The sequence below is a fragment of the Triticum urartu genome, chromosome 2 (genome assembly GCF_003073215.2).
Source record: "Triticum urartu cultivar G1812 chromosome 2, Tu2.1, whole genome shotgun sequence".
NCBI classification, from domain to species: domain Eukaryota; kingdom Viridiplantae; phylum Streptophyta; class Magnoliopsida; order Poales; family Poaceae; genus Triticum; species Triticum urartu.
This window is the reverse complement of record NC_053023.1, coordinates 691,691,570-691,714,429: the sequence shown is the minus strand read 5'-3', so window position 1 is coordinate 691,714,429 and position 22,860 is coordinate 691,691,570. Positions and strand designations below refer to the sequence as shown.

Sequence of the window (22,860 nt, the reverse complement as noted above, 5' to 3'; positions counted from 1 at the left end):
TTCTTCCAGAATAGCCTATTTTCGAGCAAACCAAACGTGAAAGCATATCCAGTTTCATATAAAAAGGAGACCACCAAGGTGAAAACAATATCAGCGAACCATTTATCTATATATATGGACTTTGTTTATGCTTCCGCGAAACAACCAACCACCGGACATAACTGTTGTTGCTTAGTGAAACTGCTTCAAACGTGTTCTCACATCAAGTAGCACAGAAGCTAAAGGGGGGGAAACATTCTCTCTTCACTATACATTCTTGCTGAATATAACTAACACTTGCTACAAAGAGAAGAAACAAGAAAAATTTATCTCGGGTTTCTCCCTTGCTGACTCCCACCCCTCAAGGAAAACAGTATCTAAAACCGCAGCACATGGCCTGGCGGACCAAATTTCTTCACATGACCAGAGCTCCTGATTCAAATTGCCCGTGTGCACTTCTGAAATTCCTGAAAGCTTAGCATAGAGAGATTGCAAACAATTATTGAAATCTACATAAACTTCAGGTCGAGAAACTTCCCACAAACTTATCAAAGTAGCAGCCTAACAATTGAGCACATACCTATATAACAACTTTATTCATTGCCATGAGGGAACCGGAGAGTTCTGAGAACGGATTCATTATATGAGGGTGATCGGCACCAACAGTATAGCTTTCAAAGTTTTTCAACACCAAGTCACTAAGTTGTTTGACTGCAATCCCAAGAGCAAAAGGAAACAAGACAGATGGCGGAGATCAGTGCCGTAGGCGTCGGCAGCACGGGCGCGTAGACAGATTTGAAGCAGACGTACATCACGAAACTGAAAATGGGAGACTTGGCTCCAATCTACATCGTGGTTAATAGAGTTTGCTCGTTCTAGATGTTCCCTGTTACAGTACTGTTTATTAATGGACGCAAAGTCTCCCTGATGAACCACTCCTAGCATGCTCCTTCTTCTGTAAGGGCCCAAACACAAACCCAAATCTCGCCGGATCATACCTGGACAAAACAAGCAGACACATATATACCCTGTGTTCTACTCACAAAGTCACAAGACAAGCAATATGTGTAGTATGTCCAGACTCCAGGTCATGCCTGTGAATAGAGCAAACCTGTGTAGCTTCTGCACTCAAATCTTGTCTTGTAAACAGAAATCGCAGGAAAAAAATTCCTCGGAAAATAAAAACAACATGGCAACAATGATTGGTTCAGATTGCCAATTGGGTATCAGGCAACCGGAAGATTCTGCAGTGAACCATTACAGTGTCTTTATTTAATTACGCTTTAGCACAGGCAACCAAAAGTGACACCCAATCATAGATTCAGATATGAAGATACTATTGCAATTTGCAAAGAACTGCATTTCATTTCACTGAATATACATGTCCACACTGAGAAAACAAATGAAATTTTTTGTCCTGTTTTCATACCACCCATCGAAACCTGCTACAGGTTGAAGCTACAAGGGAAATAGCAGGTGTGAAAAAACCATTCTCTCTTCCTTATAGAGTTATTAGGGAGAAAGTGGCTATAAAGAGAAACAAAAGCTATATATGATTCATCTCAGGCTTCTCCCTTTCTGTCTCTCCCTCGAGAAAAAGAGTCTCAGATCGCGGCCAAATGATCCAGGCTCCTGATTCAACTTGCCCACGTGCTTGTAAAATACCTGAAAGCTTAGCATAGCTAGATTGCAAACAAGTGCTCATGTGCAAACAATTATTGAAACCCTCATGAACTTCGGGTCGAGGCACTTCCTGCAAACTTATTAAAGTAGCAAGCTAGCGGTTGAGCACACACTTAAATAACTGCTCTTATTCATTGCCAGTAGGGAATATATTTCATTTTTGAGCAGTTTTAACATGGTCCCTCTTACCCCCTCTTTTCACATGAGAGGTAAGAGTATAAAATAGATCTTAGCCGTTGATCTCATCAATGAATGGCTTGATTGACTCTTACCTTCTTACCTCACATGTAAAAAAAGGAGGTAAGAGGGACCATGTTAAAATTTGCCTTCATTTTTTGAGATTGACCAGCATCAACAATATAGTAATCCAGTTTTTGAACACGAGTCACTACGTGGTTTGACTTCAATTTAAAGAACAAAAGAGAACAGGAGAAGCCAACAATTTTATTCCTTTCTGAACCTTCCAAGAGCAGGTATCGAGTGAGATTACCTCATCATGATCCGGAATTACTCTCATCACTTAATTATAATCCTCACTGGCCAGTGGCCGAAGTTTTTTCTATCTACTTTATATTTGTGGAAAGCTTATCTGGAGCTTGGTTGGGTAATTCAAACAATGAGCAAATCTGAAATCAAGATTGTAAAGCTAAATAAGAGTTCAACTCTAGTACAAAGAAGTCTTCACGTTCCAGTCATTGGAGAAAGGTAGTGCCCAGGGGATGTGGGAGGGAATGGACTCACGCCAAAAAATGTTTGAGAGGCTATCAATATTGCATAGGTAGTAGTTTGATTAGCCATTCTGCATTCTGCACATGAATATGGAAGCACTGCTGATTATTTCTTCCTGCTTGAGAATGAAACTTTGACCTTTCGAATGGCGGCCCTCACTCTTTTTATTTTTTTATTTTTTTATTTTTGTGAGAGAGGCATCAATATTGACGGATATAGCTCTTCATAATGATGAAATTTGCAGGGTCAATGACAACAAAGCGCTTTTGAGTCTTCTTTAACTTGATGAGTGTGCTTATGGAATAATCAACTACTGTGGGAGAGAGAGACAGAGAGAGATGTGATATGCAGATAGGTAGGTATGGTGTGAACACATGGAAGAGATGGTTTATTTTCTGGGATTTGTATATGTACACCGGCAGAGCTTGTGATGAAGGAATGCAATGCTGAGTGTTGAAGAGGCTAGCAGACATAAGTTACGCAAAAAGAGTGACTGGATTTCAAAGACTTCGGACTAGAGGAACATCAAACTTAAGAATACGCACTAAAAATTCAGATTGCAATAATCAAAGGCTAATGAAACCTGCTGTTTTTGGCATTGGTGGGACAGAAAAAATACCCCGGATCAAGAAGAGAATAAAACCACCTTCACCATACAAAATTCAGGAGGTTCTAGGAATAAAAATTAGCAAGCTCAAGTCTTTTTGCTCAATCAATGTTCATCAATCACCTAGTAACAAGTGTTCTCTACCTTTATGACTATATGCATCAGCTGAAAACTCTCTTGTGTTATGTAGTTCAGCATGACAATCATTCATAGATTACGAGAGTGCTCAAAAGCTAGACTTCCAACTTATCAAGAAAGCAGGAATTCTCTAACCTAGGTCTCATGAGGCAATAAGAGTCCAACAATTACACAATGAATACAATCTATCTTGCTAAACCCATCATGAATTCAGCTGGGGTTTACTGACCTTTCCTCAAACCTGCTACCACTGCATTGTTGAATTCCAAAGTTGTCCATCGGCCATGTCTATTGAGCGACCAAGAAGTTTAGTTCAGTCTAAAAAGTTTGGAACATAAGACAAATACACGAGTACCCTTTTAGACTTTTGTATGAATGTGAATAGACAAGGCATACCAATTAGTGAAAGCCCGAGATCTCAGTTTACTTGACGCAAGCACTGAGATGGTTAGAAAGGTATTCTTGTAAAAAGTTCCTGTAATTAACAAAATTTCATTTAGCAACAAAGCTTATGACGAATATCTGCAATGTAGCATCGAACTGAAGAAACTACAAACCTTAATTTCAATAGTAAATCTGCAAAATATCGGTTATTCCCCCATTTTATGATCCTCACAGCTGAACAAGCACACCGGCACCAAATGTAACTGCAAAGTATCTTGAAACCAACCAGAACAAGCATAAGAACACCTGCACAAGAAACAAAAAAATGTTGAATGCACATTAAATTTCGTCCATGAATGGAATGGCATTAGCTGAGGACCATGTTGGTTTTCTTGATATTTCTCAGTTCGATAAGGAACATCTAGGTATCAGTAATATGGTTGGAGAAGTTCAACACGTACTTACCAGATTTATGTACTATGTACAGTAAAAAGATACAACACAAAAGATCCTCGTGTGCAGACTTTGCATAGATGGGGATGATTAACAAGGCTAAAAACTGTACTGCTCCCAGGCAGAGAACCTGCAAAGTAGATGAAAGCACATTGTGTTTAAGATTTTTCAGTTGTGACGTAAATCAAATCAAAAATATGAGCAGTGATTTAAACTAATAGAACTGGGAGCAATTTTGATCAGACAGATAACTTAGGCAGATACTTTTCAGACAATTTGCATGTACTTACCAAATGTGTTGACATGACAAAAATACCACACAGGACCTCATGCGCCAACTATCCATATATGGGGATAAGTCCACAAGGTGAAAGTGATGCACGGACCAGCTGCACGTACGGTTGATGGAAGCAAACAATGTTCAGAATATGCAGTAGCAAGTGAACCAAGCCGAAAGAAAAATGAGTTAGCGTCTGTGGTATCAGAAAAAAAAGCAAGGGTAATGGTGGAAATCGAGAATTGGTACGAGCAAGGAAGTATTTGTTACCTTGGATCAGTCTATAATGTGATTTCTGGGATGGTTCCAATTAGTCGCCTGCAGTGCTCTGTTAGCTCCTCGTTGCCGCAACGGCTGACATCTAATTCGCGCAGTGAACTCGGGAGGCCTTCCTTGGGCAGCGACTGGAGGGCTGGACACCAGCGGATCCGTAATCTCTTGAGGTTGGTCAGCTTGTTTAGGCCTGCAGGGAGGTGCTGCAGCTTGCGGCAATACCGAAACCTGAGTTCCTGGAGCGAGGTGAGACGTTGAAAGGCCTCGTCCTGCTCCTTTGTGAAGCACGTCTTCTCTTGGTTCCCAGTAAAGGACAAATCGATGAGGGAGGAAGATAGGAAGCTACAGAGGGCGGGCGCACCAAGGAAGCCCTCGATGTCATCTATCTGGAGCATCGCCAGTTTGGATTCTGTCCTCTTATTTTGCTCGTCCTGCATCCCCCACATAGGGTCCCACGCACCAAAGAAATTGGGGATTCGTTGGACTTGTAAATTGCTGAGGTGGCCCCGAGTAAGGAGAGGCAACAGGCCCTCGCATCTCAAATCCTCTCCGCAACGAGATATGCTTAATCGGGTGAGAGAGGTGAGGTTTGAAAGGGTCAGCACGCCCTTCACGGACGAAAGATCCAGGTGTAGCAGGGAGGACGGGAAAGGGTGGCGAAAAGAGCAATCTTCTAACCAAAGGGCAGTTAGGGCTTGGAGGGCATTGAGGGAATGAACTACCACACCACCATAACTGATGACCAGCGCCGTCAGAGAGTTGGAGAGATGTGCAGGGAGGAGCAACAGCCCATCATCATCTGCCGTGTTTGCCTCCTCCTTCTCCACCTCTGCTATTTCTTGTTGCCCCTCTTTTGCTAGTGTATCATCCATTGTAACATCTGAAGAGATTGACAATGATACTGGTGCTGTTTTTTGCTGCAAATCCACCCCCACAGCAACCTGTGTTATGTTTTCACAACGATATAGTTCCAGTTTGGATAGCTTTGGGAGGTGAGACAAGAACTGTGTCAATTCCTTTTCAGTAGAAGCAGATCTCCAAATTTTAATTTCCTCCACAGGATTGTGGGGACCCCGACTCATAAGTCGAGATCACCGAATGCACGTGTACAGTGATCCCAGAGATCAATGCTCACTGAACACACAGAAGCTGAATAACAAGAGTCTTACATCCATACATACCGTCTTACACAAATTATGACCATTATGGTCAAGTCTTACATAGATAAAGCCTTAAGGGCTGAACATCAAGTGAAACACAAGCAGCGGAAATCTTCGTCGATAAGTAGAACCCATGCCATCTGCCTTAACCCTACAGGCATTCTGACTGGGAAACGTCCTAGTTCGCATGTTCGTCTCCATAGAATTCTTCTTCGAACTCCGGTTCTTCCATGCCTGGCCAATTAAATAACCAGTGGCAAGCCAATGAGTACTTTGAATGTACTCGCAAGCAACCCAGGTTTTGGTTCAAGGAACAACAATGCATGATATAGGTAAATTTTTGCGGAAAGCTAGTTTTGAGTGCAATGACATGTTCAACAACTTGTAAGGCATGCATCAGGAGAATTCAATTAACCATGAGGACAGGTTATAGATATCAACATAAATAGAGTGGGCACCAACCCAACTCAATCATGTCAAGTCCTTGACTTGACCCAGGTAGTTTTTCCCACACACACACTGGTTGAAAACAAGTGGACGTAGCCCAAGAGCAGTTACCCAACTGTCCTTGACCGTAGACACGGCTATTCGAATAGTTTTACACTCTGCAGAGGTTGCACACTTTACCCACAAGATCCGGGAAACTTTCGTGTCATCCACGACCCGCGGTACCTCAAGTACCCGGGGTAAGCACCCGATCACTATCTTTCCCTAGACGACACTAACAAGGAGTCCACTCGTTGTTCCGTATCCTCACGATGTACATCATACGAGACTCACTCGAGATCGTAACACCCGAGAGGGGACACAACGGTGTATCCGGTGCCCTGTGAAAACAGTCATGGCCGCCCTACCTGGCACGACCCCGTCCCGAGAGAGAGCACCAACTCTCCCCCGTCACTAGTAATGCGGGCTCCAAACTAGTATCGGCCTAGGTAATCAATAATGCCCTTTCCCATATAAGGGTAGAGTGGTTGCGCATGTAAGGTTGGAATAACGGTCGCAACTTAAACCAATCCGTTTTTGAAAACCACACACACTTGCCTCGGTACACCACTTCGTCATCAAGTGGTTACCCAACTCATCATCTCCCTCGGGCATAAGTGGCACCCGACGGGGTTTTCGAAAAGTCCTTTGAAAATACTTTGTCTCCATCATTATGCATATTCCCGTCCCTTTTTGCGTAGCACTACTTTAGCATCCTATCTACTCCCACCGGCATAACCCTCATAAGAAGGTAGGGTCATGCACAATGCAAGTATCAACAAGGAGGAAATGAAGGCAACCCACCAAAGTGGCTACCATCTCATCATGATCCCGATGCAACAATATTGAAGTGCTATGTGAAATGCATAAAAAGGGTTTCATAGACATGGTCAAAGGGCTGCTTGCCTTGGTCTTCAAAGTCTTCAAGTCCTTCTCCTTCTTCTTATCCAACTACTTCGTCAAATACGGGATCTATTCGTCGCAAAAGAAATAACGAGAAAATAAGGCAATAATAAAACAGAAAAACCAAAGTGCTCAGAAAAATGTCAACTTATTTTTGATAAATACTAGGGGGAACTCTAAGAAGGGGAAAATTACTAGTTATGGATTTGGAGTTGTATGATAGGAGAAATGGATTTTCAGAGGGGAATATAAATGCTCAAATTTGAATTTAAATTTGAACAGTGCAAAAAAAGTTTGATGGATATTTATGAAAGTTACACCATTAAATAGGTGGGATTTTTAGAAAAAAAATGGGAGTTGGAATTATTGCATTTGGATTAATATTTAATCTTGTGGAATTTTTGCAAGTTTCCAGAAAAAGAAAAAGGAGAAGCAGCACTGTGCAACTGGGCCAGAAGGGCCACAGTGCAGCATGCCCAGAGGGATCCAGCCCGCGTAAGGCTGCCACGTCGAAGGCGTATTTGCAAAATACGTCTCCAGCCGACGCAGTGAACCGGTGCGCGCGCGTGCGTGTTTAAACCTGACGGGTGGGTCCCACCCGTCAGGGCGTGAGGCTGACGGATAGGGCCCACGGGCGTCGTCGTCTACCTCTGTACAGAGGCAATGGCGAGCTCGCCGGCGGCGATACAGGGCACGGGAGGATGTGTGGGTGGTACCGTTGTGCACAGGGAGGATCCGCCGTTCGGATGGAGGTGGTGTTGGTCGCCGGGGTGGCCTGGTTCGCCGGCAACGAGGTCTTGCAGCGGAGGAGCTTCGGGTGGTGGTCGTTCCGGCCGTTTCCGGCTGCAAAAGAAGCGGGGAAGAAGGGGGAAATGATCAGAGGGATGCAGGGGTTCCAGATCGAGGCAGAGGAGGAGCGGGGGAGGCCTATACCTCGCGAACTCCGGCGAGCCGAAGCGGCAGAGCTCGAGCTCGATCTCGAGCTCGGGCGGCTCTGGAGAGGAACTGGGGGTGCAGGGGGAGGTTTTGGTGGTGCAGAGAGCGAGTGGTGAGGAGAGAAGGGCTCGGGGAGGCCTTTAAATAGGCGAACGACGAGGTGCCGTGGACTCGTGCGCCGGAGAGCTCCTACTCGTCGCCACAGGGCTCGGGAGGAGCTGGCGCCGTGTCTGGGGTGTTCCTGGGCGCGGACTACGCCGAGGAGAGCTAAGGGAGAGAGCGGGGAGGGGTCAGAGATGCGCGCGTGTGAGCCGCGCCATTGGCGCGCTCGGGCGGCCGATGTCTGCTAGCGCGGAGGCGCGGGGAGGAGGAGAGAGGAGGGGGCTGACCGCGTAGCATGCTGCGGACGCCGAGGCGCATCGGCAGGCGCGCGGGGGAGGCCCGAGGTGGCCGGAGGTGGTTGGAAGGGGGCGGCTACAGTGCGGGAGCGCACTGTAGCGCGCTCCAGAGCGCCTAAATGGCCGGCATGGCCATTCTTTATGCATGGTGAGCGCGTCCTTTGGTGTCTAGCAGGTCTAGGGGTGAGTAAAGTAATGGGGTGGTGCATTGGATGCCATGGATGGCCACTGGGGTGAGGGGAGAGGAAGAAGAAGTGTGCAAATGGTTGTCCAGAGGGGTAAATGAGGTGGTTTCACCCCTCAATCATTGGGCTGAGATGCATCCATTGTTACTGGAGGTAGAGGGGGACTAGGAGGAGATGTGGTAAAAAGTTGAGCTCAAGGAGAATGGTTTTGGTGATCAAAAGGGTGATTTTTGAAAAGTGGCAGAAGGTGTTTGATAAAGGTTTTGGCAAGCAAATGATTTCTACTTGCCATGAGACTCCACAGGGTGAAATGACACATATAATTGGGGCCTTCCACCAATTTGGAGCTTATTTGGGCAAAGTTGCCAATGCAACTTTTGTAAACCCTAGAAATGAGCAGAAATAGACTTGTGTAGATCTAGTTGAGCATAACACTTCTCCTTGATGCACTACTTGGTGTAATGGCCTAATTTGGGCATATGAACATGCTCACAAAATTTGAGGTCAAGGAGAGAAAGTTGGTAGTACAAACTTGTTCAAACTTGGTTCTGGTCAGAGAGGGTTTTGGGGCATTTTGGTGAACCAAAATGACTTTAATTGACATGAGGCTTTGCAAGGTGATCACAATATGCATTTGTGACTTGCTGGATTTTTCTTGGATTTTTATGAAAATATTTCCTGTAGAAATATTTCAAATCCTTGAAATGGGAAAAAATGGTTTTGAGGGGATTCCATGGGGTTATACTATTCTTCATGACATGGGACTTGGCAAGATCATCAAACATGTCATATGTGACATGCTAGAATTTTCTTGGAATTGTTGGAGAATATTTCCTTTGTAAATATTTCAAAAGCTTGAAATATCCAGAAAGGGTTTTTGAGGGATTTGACCAATATTTTGAACATTACCATGTGTTGAAACTCTTATATATGGGAAATATATGCCCACTGAGTCTCCCTGATTTTTGTCAAATATTTTTGAAATAATAAAATATTTTTTCCTTATTAAAGACCATTTCTGGCCTTAAGAAAAAGCTTTTAAATAAAATAGGAAAATAACTTTTAAAATTATATTTTTGTGGTTTCTGGGTATCCTATATCTAATAGGTTTCAAATATACCTTTTGAAAGATTTTCACACCTCAAATCAAGTACTTGCAGTGCAAATCTTAATTCAAGGGTTTTTGGAAAACTAATTTTAGAAAATACTTTTTGGCCAAATTATTTTTGTAAGAAAATACTATATTGCACTATACACATGGCATGATCATTGGGCAGAAGTTTGGGGCAAGGAGATGAAGTATAGAAGGTGAAGCTATGTTGACTTTTTAAGAGCACTTGAAAAACACAGAGAGAAAACCAACTCAAATAAAAAGTCAAATAATGCAAAAGTTTTTGTCAAACCACACTTTATCATGATTTATCATCTTAAGTGTTGTGCCATGAAAATCATGGTGTGACAGACCTACCCCCCTTACAAGAATCTCGTCCCCGAGATTCCCAAACTAGGCGCGAAAAGGGACATAGAAACTTAGATCTGGGGTAGTCTTCAAGTCCTCATGTTGCTTCTGCTTCCGTGTAGTGCTCCATTGGGCTTGAAGTACTTGATGGTGTGGCTTCATGTATGACGCTCTTCTTGATCCAGGTTGCTAATGGGTAGCTCACGGTAGGTTAGATTGGGGCTAGGGGTCGATGGCTCGGTGGTCAATGCCCTCGTAGAGGTCGAGCAAGTTAGGAAGTTGGAAATGTTTCCGGAGTGGTGTCGTGTGGAGAAATGCTGTGCACAGTGGGTAACTCAGGTGGTAACTCCAGCTGGTAACTGTCTTCTCTTCGTCTCGTAGCGATCTTAGAGGGGGTTGTTAAATCTTGGAGTGAGTTTATCTTGACATGAATTTGCTTGGTTCTCCTTGAGAGAAGTGGCTTGTAGATACACCTGGTCTTCGACGAGAAAGTTCACTTCTTGACGATGGTGGTGGGTGTAGTTCTTCCTCCTTGGCATGGCGGTCTTCAAATGTTCCTTGGCTAGTTGAACGGCTCTTCTTCCGTATTCGGGTGGACAAGTAGGTCACCAAATGATGCTGACAACTATCTTGTCTAAGCACTCCATGAAGACTTTGTTCACGGGGTACATGAAGTAGGCTGGGGCATTGGTGGTGGTAACAGTTGAGTGTGGGTCAAGGTGTTTTCGATCTAGAGTCAAGACCCAAAGTTATGATCCGACCATGTTGTGGCTTGGTAGGGCTTAAGGGTTTCAGGGATTCTAGGGTGTGAGTGAACGTTTATCATCTTATCCTTAAGCACGATTTCTGAGATGCCAATTGTTCTATCTAGTCCTCTAAATAGACCACCTTATATCGCTGAAAGCATCATTTCGTATAGGTTAACTCCAATCATCACTCATGTGATTCATATCCTCATGGCTCCCGAGAGGAGGTCTAACAAAATCATATATGTCTACAATCCCCAAACTCACATGTATGGCTAGCCCTAAAAATCCATGGGTAGAGCATAAAAGCTGCTAAGCTTGAATTTAATCACCACAATCCAAGTGCTCAGTCTATTGATCCAAGGTCCATGATAAAGCATCTCTATCCTAAGGAAACACGTCGTAAGCCACTCCAAGATCTTGTTTCCTTCCTATGAATCAACTCTAACAGCCCATTAACTTCCATCAATCACTACATAATCCATTAATTCTACAAATCCAAGGTCTATGGTGTTCCACATGATCTCCTAAAGTCCATATAATCCCCAAATGCTTCAAAGGGCTATCTCTACTGTAGTAAATCCACCAATTTCCATCATCATGGTCAAGTAAACCCCAAGGTCATGCTTATATAGATCCTTAAATCAACTCCGACAATAATCCAATCTCCTAGTTTATTGTCCACCGAGAAACATGGTATCACGATCAAGATTATCAATCTGAATCCAATTTACTCCGAACCATGTAGTCTTACTCATCATCTATACTCGACTAGGATCACCCATTTAAATCCAAATCTTATGTCCAACGAGAATTCCTATCTATTTTCCCCAAGTCATTTTCGTAAGGCCAATTATCTTCTATCAATATCCCCTGGCTAAGTCAAATCCAAATACTTCCAAGAATTCAGCTTGCGATCTTAATTATCCCACTAAATCCAATTTATCCAGGGGTAATGAAAGCTATGCTACTCTATATTAATGATCCCACAAAGTTCATCTACCAGGTTGACGAAGATACTGGTGCTCTTGTTTGTTGCAAATCCACCCCCACAACAAACTGTGTTATGTTTCTACAAGAATACACTAGCAGTTTGGCTAGCTTTGGGAGGTGAGGCAAGAACTGTGTCAATTCCTTTCCACTAGAATCAGGTAAGCAAATTTTGATGTCCTCGACAGAATGCTGCCATTCGACACCACTCTGAACTTCTGATGCCACCACCCCAAGATATGAAGACCATGCCCACAATTTCTTCAATGAGGTTAGAATTAGAAAATGCTTCAGCTCCAGAGGTGGGCAATTGTTTATTTCCAACACGTGAAGTTCTGTTAGTTGACAGAATAGTAACAGCTGATCCAAGTTATGCATACCATCCTTTGCATTAACTTCCAATTCCTGAAGTTCTTTTAGTTGACTGAGTGACAGCTGATCTAAGCTATGCATACCATCCTTTCCAGTAATTTCTAATGCTACTCTAGAGTAGACTAACTGGTTTGGTAGCTTTGATCCCACACCACTTATCGAGACGTTGCTCAAAGTATGAGTCCAAGGGATAGGAGGCAGTAGGAAGACTCGAGGGCAATTTTCTATCCTGAGTTTTTGTAGTTTGGGAAACCAATCTATGTTCCAGTCTTGTTTCCGTGGGTAAACAATGTGGCTTGAACATGGCAACTCCGAGAGTTTAGGGCAATTTTTAATAATCAGTACTTGCAAACACGGGAACAAATGAGTGGCCTGTGGTACCCATTTTTCAAAATTTTCTAAGCCGATGAGTGTAAGCTTTACTATCTTGCAAAAGCTTTGCTCTAGACTAAACTCCTTTATTGTGACAATATTCTCCACTGTTAGTTCACGAAGATCCCACATCTTCCCCAAAGAAGGAAAAACACCCCAAGAAACACCAACAAGACAAAGAGTCTGTAGAGCCTCAATAACGAGCTTATCACCCAACCACGCTGGACAAGGACCTCTGTGTCCTCTAATGCACAACTCTTGAAGATTTCTATGTGGTCGAAGGCTCTCTAGAACCACTGCTTCCACATCGGGTTCAATATTGGACCGCTCACTATCCCAACATAATGTTAACTTGTGCAAGTAGTTTTTGTCTATCAGTTTTGCTTCAACTGCTTTGTCTTTGGTGTGTATTTTCTCAAGGTTATAAACCCCAAGCTCTCTTATCTCGTTGAGATGCTCTAGTTGATTTAGTTCAAACCCTTCACTTTCTTTATTGACTGCAAAAACCTTTAACTCCTGTAAGAGTTTTAGTTTCCCGACATTATAAATACCCGAACAAAGATCATCATATTGGGCAAGAAAATGGCACAATTTTGCAAGGTTACTCATGTCTCTAGGTAAAAGCAAAGAACCACCCCATTCTTGTAGATCCAATATCTTCAAATGATAAAATCGGGATAAGGTTGTTGGTAAATGCATCTGGCTGATTGAAGTCCCTAGCTTTAGGAATCGTAGGTGCAGAAGTGATGAAAAGTTATGCAACATGGATTCCAGGGGATATGACAATGTGGGCAAACAAAGAACACGGAGAGCATTTGCTTCCATGAACAGATCACCAAATATGCTGACAAAGCTTTCATCTTCTCCTCCAAATATAATTAATGTTTGCAAGTTTTCAACCTTCAATTTTGTCTTAAGTTTCCTCAACTCACTCTTAAAGGTCTCATCAGTAATTCCATTACTATCATCTGGACCATCTATTATGATCGACAAGTGACGGATAGATGGCCTAATATCTACTGATCTTACATTAGAGTGATGCAAACTAAGACATTCATGAGATGCAACCTTCAAAGCTAAATCATGCAGCAGGTCATGAATGATATAATATGGATGCCCGCCAGTTTCATCTTTTTTGAAAAATCCATGGTTGACCAAATCATTTAAAATGTCTACACCTACATCTTCAACTGTTTTATTTCGATCACCAGAAGGCAAAATATCCAGTCCTATCCAGAAATGAATGAGCTCTTCACTCTTAAACTTGTAATCTTCAGGAAATAAAGCACAACGAGAAAAACATTGCTGCAGATGAAAAGACAGATAATCATAGCTAAGTTTCAATGCAGGCATAATGTCACGCTCCCCGGTCTGCATTTCCCATTCTCTACTTTCTAGGACTCTATTCCAATGATACACATCAAGGTGGTTTCTCAATAATCTACCTACAGTTTTTGTTGCAAGAGGGGATCCCTTTAGCTTTTCTGCTATCTTATCCCCAATCTCAAGTAACCCATGATGATCTTTTTGTGATTGCTTATCACGAAAAATGCATGCTCGAAAAAAGTCTGTAAACACTCCTTGTTCTAAGCCCTTCAGATCTATTGAACTATCAGTTGTTTTAACCATTTCTGCTACAGCTGGAAACCGAGTTGTCACTAAAATTATATTGCCCTTTGTCTGCCCTTTTCTGAGTGGTACTAAAAGCCTTTCCCAGTCGTCAGATTCACACTTCCAAATATCATCTAATACAAGCAGAAACCTTTTAGAATTTAATCTCTGTTCAATTAACACTTCTGCTCTACCCCCTTTTTCACCTTCCACACTAGGTATTGCTTTTTCAATCTCTTCAGTCAGCTTATTAACAATGAAATTCTGAGATACACATATCCAGACCTTGACCTGAAAATGTTTTTGCACTTCTTGGCTGTGATATATGTGTTGTACGAGAGTTGTCTTCCCTATGCCACCCGAACCAACAATTGGCAGGATAGTTAGGTCTTTGTCACTATATTTAACATGAGTAATACTATCTATGATGCTCTTCTTCGCAGTTTCTCTCCCGTACAGTGTTGACTCTATAATGTCAGAGGTGGTGGTGGATGGACTCTTGGCAATGCTTGGGGCGGTAGTATGGCTAGAACCCAACAACTCTAGATTAAGAATGGCTTTGACCTTTGCACATATTGGCTGCAGTTGCTCTACAATATGCTTCATTCTTTTAGACAGATCCACCCTATCAAACTCTAGTTTTGGAGTTTCTTTCACATGCTTTTTCAGGGATGCCTTGTGCTTGCAGGCACCGCAAATGACTGGCATGACAGAACTATCATCATCATGAGTTGGGAGGGATGAGCAATGGAGGAGTTTACCAACATGACGGATGGTGTTGCAAGCACCAGAAGCGAGCTTGCGCATGCATCTTCTGACCTCTTCGTTGGCACATGGCCAAGCGCAGCAGAGTACCTGTTGCCTTGTATCTTCTTCCCTTGGCTCGCTTGGATCAACACGGCTAGCCGTACGTGAAAATGGACAGAAGCAGAGCAGTTTGCCAGCAGCTCTAGCGGTGTGATGAGCGTTGAGGTAGAGATTGCACACGCAGCCCCTGGCATGCTCGTCGGCGGCCTCGTATGTGCCGTCGAGCTGGTCCTGGATACGGAAGTAGTCGAGCTCGTCCAGCACGTCCTCGGCATTGTACGCGAGGTCCCGCAGCTTCTGCAGCAGCACGTTAAGTGCAGGGTTGTCAATGTTCCGGCCGCGGGTGTTGTTGAGCATCCCCTGCACGTAGAGCAGCTCCATCTTTAGCGCGTCAACGTTAGGGCCTAGCTCCTTGCTGGCAGCCCACGCCTCCAGCAAGCCGTCAGCGACGGGGCCCAGCGCCTTGCCCACCACCCACCGCGCCGCACCTATGGCCACCTCCATGCCGAAATGAAGGGCGCTGCATGCAGGAAGAGTAATTCATTTCTTTGCAGTTACCCACTAGCTAGCAATACCGATGATAACATTGTTGACAGGGTAGGATATCGGCGTACAGAAGGAGATTAGCAAAACAATACCAGATGATTGCAGTTGCAAGCGAGAGAGCAGGGAGGCAGAGATTGGTGAAACACAAGACCAGCCAGATGATTGCAGGCGCAGGTGTTGTTGATGTTTGGGTGTAGGGAGATATATATATAGACCCGGTGATGCAGGCCATTGGAAGCGGAAATAGGTGTCGGGTGATCCATTGGAAGCGGGCTGATACTTTGCCGAACCTATGTTGGTGCAAACAAAGTAGGAATGGTCGAGAAGGAGCCAAGGCATCTCAGGGCACACGCATTCTGTTTTTCTGGGGTGAAGCAAGGCATGTATACCTATGCTTGCTGTCCTCTCAAAGCAGGCCCTTTGGTGAACAACAAGGAATTAGTAGGTAAGGAAACGGGCACCGGCAGCGGCGAGCTGGTTCAAAGGTTACCGAATGAGGCATCGGCTTTTCTCTCTGAAATGGTTTCCTTATCCCTTTCCCACTTTTCTGGTTTACCACTTGGCTCTTGCTGTTCCGCAGAGCACAAAGCCACCTGCAAATGACACACAAATCTTGTAGTCTCCAGAGGTACTTGCATTTGCAGTAGTAACTTAGCATGTACTACTCCAGTAACTAGCTAGTACTGCTCCTAAAAGACACCGTGAGATAAGTAAGTGAGGTGAAGCGCTCATAATTTGTTGAGATGTTTGCCTTGTTGCTTGTGGCTCAACTCCAGTATGAGATTTGACTGGGTGAAACATCACAATCAGAAGTTCAGAACAGTCGGGTTAATGCCAAGGGCCTAAAAGAGGAAATATTTCTGTCGACACTTCGGTGTTGTTACAGTAACAATAAAAGCGCAGTTCACAAATGTTTCTTCCCAAATGCTGCAGGAGAATTGCAAAATCACATGAGTAATCTACAACAGCCTCCTCGCCTTCACGCGAACGCATCCAGCAACGCATTTGGGTCCACAGGATGACACGACAGGACCGGCCGGGAAGGGGACCTGAAGCCCAGTGAAAGGCCCAAATATGCTAGCCCACGTTCGACCACTACCAGGCATCAGCTCGAGTTTCTTCTATTGTGTCAAAAAAAAAATCAGCTCGAGTTTCTAAAAAATAAGGCATCAGCTCGAAAAAAAAAACTACCAGGCATCGGCTCGGGTAAAAAAAAAGGAATCGGCTCGAAAGGGAATCGCTTTGGGTTTTTTTTCCTTCTTCTTTTGCCTTCCTTTGAATTTCTTTTAGTACTCCTTTGGTTTTTGTTTGCTTTTCCTACGGGGAAAATGGAGACCGTGGAGGGAGGTTGCAAACTTACAATGAATCGATGGCAATCGTAGTCCCCGCGATCGATAGCAATTATACACTTGAATAAAGCTAGAGATCTGGTGTCAGATTTTTAGAGGCTCGCCCAAAACGCCTTGGTTACCATCAAATCATTATGCCAATTTTAAAGCAAGCCTCCTCGCCACATCACTGGTCGCTGCCCGTTCGCTCCGAGCGGGGTGGGGGTGAACGTGTTTTTTTGTCAAAGTCAGAGATCCTACTTCCGCCTCCCATTCCTCTCCTTCCCCACTCTAATCTTCTCCAATCGATCCCAGATCCTCGTCGAGGCGGCGAGGGGGTTCCTCGGCATCCAGCCCGAAGTTGCAGGAGGCGCAAGGGGTGTACCCATCGGCGAGCATGGAGGTGTTCGTTTGCGTGTGGTCTCCATCGACCCTTCGACGGTGTAGGGCGGCGGCAGGACTCACTGAAGATCCCGATGTGCGGCGCCGTGTCGGCGACAAAGGCTAGAGCGTCGTACGCGTGGTGTTCACCGTTTGCTGGGTTGGAGGTACTGGTGGGTGAGACTTGTGGGTGTCGGCGTTGTTTTTTAAGCCGGATGAGGTGTTCGTGTGTGTGCCACCGGCTTCCTCCGCCATCCAAGTGTAGAGGCGGCCGTTAGAACACATAAGCACGTGTAGAGTAATAAACAGTACAATCTAATACCTGGTCTGACCTCTAGGACTGGCTCAAGTATTGGATGATGATTATATATTTTCTGATCATAGGCAACTATTTAGTGAAATAAGGATGCCAACAACATTAAGGGTGTGGTGTTAGAAGAACGAACCAATTATATTGAATTGGCCCAAATTATTTGTTATACTTAGAGATGTTATCGTCACAAATCTAATGTTAACAACACATAGTGTTAATATATGCCTAGTTCCATAGACTATGAGAGTATCGAGTCACTTCATGATAGACAATACACATTGGGGTTACTCCAACGTCATCTACACGGAAAGTTAATGTATGCCTAGTTTCTTAGGCCGTGAGAGTATCGAGTCACTTTTATGCCTGAAGGTGCGCTTGTAAGGTGGCATGGAACACGGAGGCGACTGCGTCCGCAGCGTAGACCGGGATGAGGTGGGAGCGGCAGCTTCTATCGCAGCCGACGCAACCATCGGCCAACCATCTGTGCCATGACCTCATGGGACCTAGAGATGGGACGACCCAAATCCTATTGGATGCTTCACGCGCCAAATAAAGTGCAAATGGTACAATGCGCACCCCCCACTCGTTCGGTAGTCTAGGTGGGCCGGCCCATTAACACCGCTCCATCGGTTTTGAAAACCTTCTAGAAGGTTCCTGTAGATTTTCTGGGCTGTTTTTTTGGTACTTTTCACCGTTTTTAATACAGTTTTCTTCGGTTTTTCATATTCGAGCTATTATTTTTTAAATGCTTGACTTTTTTCCAAATCGTTTTTTTTTCAAATTTGTTGAACTTTTTCCAAAACATGTGAACTTTTACAAATTCTTGATATTTTTTCTGAATCCATGAACTTTTCCAAATCGATGAACTTTTCCAAACCGCAGTTTTGTTTTTAAAATCCATGAAGTGTTTTAAAAAATCAATGAACTTTTACCAAATTCATGAACTTTTTTCATTTTTGTGATTTGTTTTCAAATTTATGAACTTATTTCAAAATTTGTGGAATTTTTTCAATATTCGCAAAAAAATCATGAAGTTTTTCCATATTTATGAATTTTTTAAAAAAAATATAAACTATTTCAAGTCAATGTTCAACTGGTCCACTTGTCAATGGTCAGCTGGTTAAGGAGTGAGTGGCTACATGTTCAGCTTTTTTGACACTAGCTCACCCGACTCGTGGCTTGTTTGGCCGGCCCATGCACCTGCGCGTGTTTCGACAGTAGCTCACCCGACTCGTGATTGACACATGTCCTGTTCTTTTGTGAGAGGCACAAATTTACTTCTCGTGGAGGCATAGGTTTACTTTCGTGAGAGGATCTAGTTTTGAAGATCTCGACCCGAAAAATGTAATGATGAAAACGGTTCATAATCTGAATGCACGATTGGAGAGATAAAACGTTTTCAAATTTCAAATAAGCAAATACAAGAACAAAGGAAAAGGTCGCGACGACTTTTTTTTTTGTTGAGAAGAACTGGTCGCGACCTGGAAAGGATGGAAGTCATCTTGGGTCTCGCGAGGGGTGGTGTGTGTCAGGGTTTCCACCCTCTCTATAGCCTTTGTTTACCCTGAAGGCATTGAAAGCCCAAGTCAGAGCAAAGAAGTCCAGCTAACACGACGGGCCAGTGGGCTCGATACACACACGGACCGGTGCTGCAGCTGACGTGGGGGCTGCCCATTGGGCGGCACCGGATGACGATGCTCTGCTCTGCTCCCCCGGCGGACTCGCCCGTCCACCGACCGTCTTCCCCGAGCAAAGCTGCCAACGCCACCTGCCCACATCATGGGATGGTGGGGATGAGCAAGAGGGGATCCACCGCGAAGCGAACCCCAACAAAACGTCCCCCTCCGTCGACAACGCGGAGGACCCGACGCCGACGCCCGGAGCCATGGCCCTCCTGCCGCTTCTGGGCTCCCCCTCCTTCCCGTTCCCGGCCTCGCGCCCCGCCCGCCCATCCAGGTACTTCCGAGGCCTCCTCCCGCTGATTATGGTTGATTTCATTTCTTCGTGCGATGTGTTGGATCCGCTCCACCGGCCTCTTCCCCGTTGATTTTGATGGAGTCCTGAGCGTTTCTTCTCTGGCAGGAGAAGATGCCGCACGAATCTCAGATGCTCTCACCAGGAGAGAGCGCCAGCGAGGAACAGTGGGATGTCCAAGCATTTGCTCTCCTGCCTCGCTGCGTCCCTCGTCTTCATCTCTCCACCTAGTCAGGTACTGTACCTGCCTGTGTTAACTTATCATAGATCCACTGACAGTAATTCAGAAGGGAAATCTCAGGTGCCATTGCCAACTTATCCATTTCAGCAAGAAAAAAATGTTGATTCATAGACAGAAAAAAAAAACAGAGATAGTCAGTAAGGTTACCAGTTGAGACCCGCGACATGGTATCGATGCGCTCTTCTTGTTGACCAGGCTGTTCCTGCAGACACCTTTGCCCGGCCCAGCTTGTGCCAGGTCGCGGTGGTGGCCGCCATCGACAAAGGCGCGGTCCCTCTGAAGTTCGACGGCCCTTCCGATGATGCGATGATGATGATGACCAAGGGCATGACTGCCAAGAACTTCGATCCCGTTCGCTACTCCGGTAGATGGTTCGAGGTGGCATCGCGCAAAGGCGGGTTCGCTGGTCAGGGACAAGAAGACTGCCATTGTACTCAGGTACTGCAACGACAGCAGCCTCATACTGTATAATCTGAATCTTTTTGTTGTTGTTGAGGAATACAGAATAGTATGTATTATCATGTCTGAAATATATATTGGCGTCTCAGTATGAAACTGGATTATTGTAAGCAAGCTGTTTGCATCATATGATTGGGAAGTTGCTGCTGCTGCAGGGAGTGTATACATTTGATGAGAAAGCGGGCGCAATCAAGGTGGAGACATTCTGTGTCCATGGTTCACCCGATGGATATATCACTGGTATCCGGGGGAAGGTGCAATGCCTGTCTCAAGAAGACATGGCTGGTGCCGAGACTGATCTCGAGAGGGAGGAGATGATCAGCAGCAAGTGCTTTCTGCGCTTCCCGACACTCCCCTTCATACCCAAGCTACCCTATGATGTCCTCGCGACTGACTACGACAATTACGCCGTCGTGTCTGGAGCAAAGGACACCAGCTTTATTCAGGTGGGGAACTGAATCTCTTTCTTCGTACTATAAAGTATAAACTACTCATGTCTAACCATCTCGAGAACATATAGCCATCTTAATATAGATTCTAGAGAGTAGTACTTTGTGCTGTTGAAGACACCTAACTATCTGATGCACTCGTGATCTGAAAATAATCTGTGTTTGGCACTGAACCAGATATACTCAAGAACCCCAAACCCGGGACCGGAGTTCATCGAGAAGTACAAGTCATATGCCGCGGGCTTCGGCTACGACCCGAGCAAGATCAGGGACACGCCGCAGGACTGCGAGGTGTCCTCGGACCAGCTTGCGGAGATGATGTCCATGCCCGGGATGGACCAGGCCCTGACGAACCAGTTCCCGGACCTGAAGCTCAAGTCGTCGGTCGCGTTCGACCCGTTCACGAGCGTGACCCAGACCCTGAAGAAGCTCGCCGAAGTGTATTTCAAGTAAACACAAACCCATCCGCTGTTCCACTGATCGGTGCTTGCTTCTCCACGCGGAAGCTGCACTTTGATAAATATAAGTAGGTCCCTTCAGTGGCTTCAGTCCGTCGAGAAACCATGAAAAATCATGATGCAAACGTAGTACATGGAAACTGAAAAAATTAAGGCGTACCCAAGGAGGCGGTGGAAGCACTAACTAGACTAGAACTCGGACAGCAATTGGAGAAGGTTACGGCACACCCTAGCCGGGATTATACATGAATCGCAATGATATAGGGTCCCGATAACTGCTACACGTGTGGTGTATCGGATAGTTGTGCCACACGTCTCATGTGGCATAGACAGCAATCAGCCCACACACCTACATGTGGGCAAAACAACTAATGCCCACACACATCTTTTTTTCCCTCCTGAACCCTCTCACACCACTGGTAAAAAAAGGGCCTGTTGTCCCGGTTCGTAAGGGCCTTTAGTCCCGGTTCCTGAACCGGGACTAAAGTGTCGGTACTAATGCCCTGTCCCTTTAGTCCCGGTTCAATCCAGAACCGGGACTGATGGGCCTCCACGTGGCCTGTGCGCGGAGCCCAGGCAGGAGACCCTATTGGTCCCGGTTGGTGGTACCAACCGGGACCAATAGGCATCCACGCGTCAGCATTCCTGTGGTTGGTTTTTTTTTTGAAGGGGGGGGGGTGTTTGGGGGTTTTGGGGGGGTTAATTTAGATGTTTCATATATTGTGTTAGCTAGCTATAATTAATAGAGAGAAGTGTCCTCTCTTATGTCCGTGCTTGGTCGACGCTACGTACTATACATACGTATAGAGAGAACTAGACACGCTAGCTAGTAAGCAAACGAAGGAAACAGAAGATCGTCATGAACATATATGCATACAGAGAGAAGTGATATCGACCACCTCTCCTTCTCGGAGAGATTGGTTGAACAACAAGTTCTCGTATATCTATCCGACACTACCGGCTACATATATACAATAATTATCTCTTACAAATATAATCATACGGACTCATGGTCCACATAGTATTCTCCGTCTTCAGCGATCACGTGGTCAAGAAAGAATGCCGCCAATTCCTCTTGAATTGCTCGCATGCGAGCTGGTGCTAGGAGTTCATCCCGCTTCCGAAACATCTAATTTGAAGAAGGGGGTCAATACATATATATATGAATGAATGAAACTCAACACAAACGATGGTAATAAAATAAAATTGTGAATGTTGTTATTTACGTACTTCATATTGTTCGTCAGAGTACCCGCCCCGCTCACAGGTCGTGTGGCGGATGGACTCGCAGACGTAGTATCCACAGAAATCATTCCATTTTTCCTGCCACAACCACTTTACAAGAAATAGAGGTCAATCAAACTGATAAGTAAGAATGCTAAATGGTATTGATGAAACTAGCGCTTGAATCACTAGGAGATGCGCGGAACATGCTACTATAGTACTTACTTTCGGGTGTCTAAATTCCAGCTCCTTCGGCAGTCCCGGAACTTTTCTGGTGAATTTTCTCCAAACCCTGCCAGACAAAGAAAACAATTACTTGATATCAGGAAATGAACAAAGTTGCTGATATGGTGGATAATGATCGATTTAACTTACTTCTTGAGGATTTCAGTCATGTCCGCATACTCCTGGGGATCTTTTCGTTTAGAGTCCAAGACGGTTACTACTCCCTGCTCAAGCCTAATCTCTAGGAGAATATAGTGGAAACTGCACACGCATGCATAACTCATCAATTACATTACTATAACCTGGACTAATAT

At 44.8% G+C, this 22,860-nt stretch overlaps 2 protein-coding genes across 2 annotated transcripts; one reads left to right on the top strand and one right to left on the bottom strand.

Annotated features, from left to right (window-relative positions):
• Window positions 1–1,318: 1,318 nt before the first annotated feature.
• On the bottom strand, window positions 1,319–15,678 carry LOC125539787 (putative disease resistance protein RGA3). Its single transcript, XM_048703301.1, has 8 exons — window positions 15,587–15,678; window positions 11,803–15,468; window positions 4,521–5,411; window positions 4,264–4,362; window positions 3,986–4,103; window positions 3,694–3,826; window positions 3,533–3,611; window positions 1,319–3,424 (listed from the first exon to the last, which is right to left on the bottom strand). The coding sequence occupies exons 2-3, from the start codon at window positions 15,450–15,452 to the stop codon at window positions 4,532–4,534; spliced, it is 4,530 nt and encodes a 1,509-aa protein (XP_048559258.1). The 5' UTR covers window positions 15,453–15,468; window positions 15,587–15,678; the 3' UTR covers window positions 1,319–3,424; window positions 3,533–3,611; window positions 3,694–3,826; window positions 3,986–4,103; window positions 4,264–4,362; window positions 4,521–4,531.
• A 3,552-nt stretch (window positions 15,679–19,230) lies between these two features.
• Window positions 19,231–21,190, top strand: LOC125539786 (chloroplastic lipocalin). Its single transcript, XM_048703300.1, has 5 exons — window positions 19,231–19,472; window positions 19,599–19,725; window positions 19,927–20,169; window positions 20,346–20,636; window positions 20,817–21,190. The coding sequence occupies exons 1-5, from the start codon at window positions 19,402–19,404 to the stop codon at window positions 21,090–21,092; spliced, it is 1,008 nt and encodes a 335-aa protein (XP_048559257.1). The 5' UTR covers window positions 19,231–19,401; the 3' UTR covers window positions 21,093–21,190.
• Window positions 21,191–22,860: the final 1,670 nt, after the last annotated feature.

Bases quoted from the DNA above. Each gene is read 5' to 3' on its own strand.
- LOC125539787 (XM_048703301.1), bottom strand. From the start codon at position 15,452: ATGGAGGTGGCCATAGGTGCGGCGCGGTGGGTGGTGGGCAAGGCGCTG. The intron at 5,412-11,802 runs CTGGTAGATGAA...ATCATTGTCAAT, and splicing joins GCACCAGTATCTTCGTCAAC to CTCTTCAGATGTTACAATGG.
- LOC125539786 (XM_048703300.1), top strand. From the start codon at position 19,402: ATGGCCCTCCTGCCGCTTCTGGGCTCCCCCTCCTTCCCGTTCCCGGCC. The intron at 19,473-19,598 runs GTACTTCCGAGG...CTTCTCTGGCAG, and splicing joins CGCCCCGCCCGCCCATCCAG to GAGAAGATGCCGCACGAATC. The intron at 19,726-19,926 runs GTACTGTACCTG...CTTGTTGACCAG, and splicing joins TCATCTCTCCACCTAGTCAG to GCTGTTCCTGCAGACACCTT.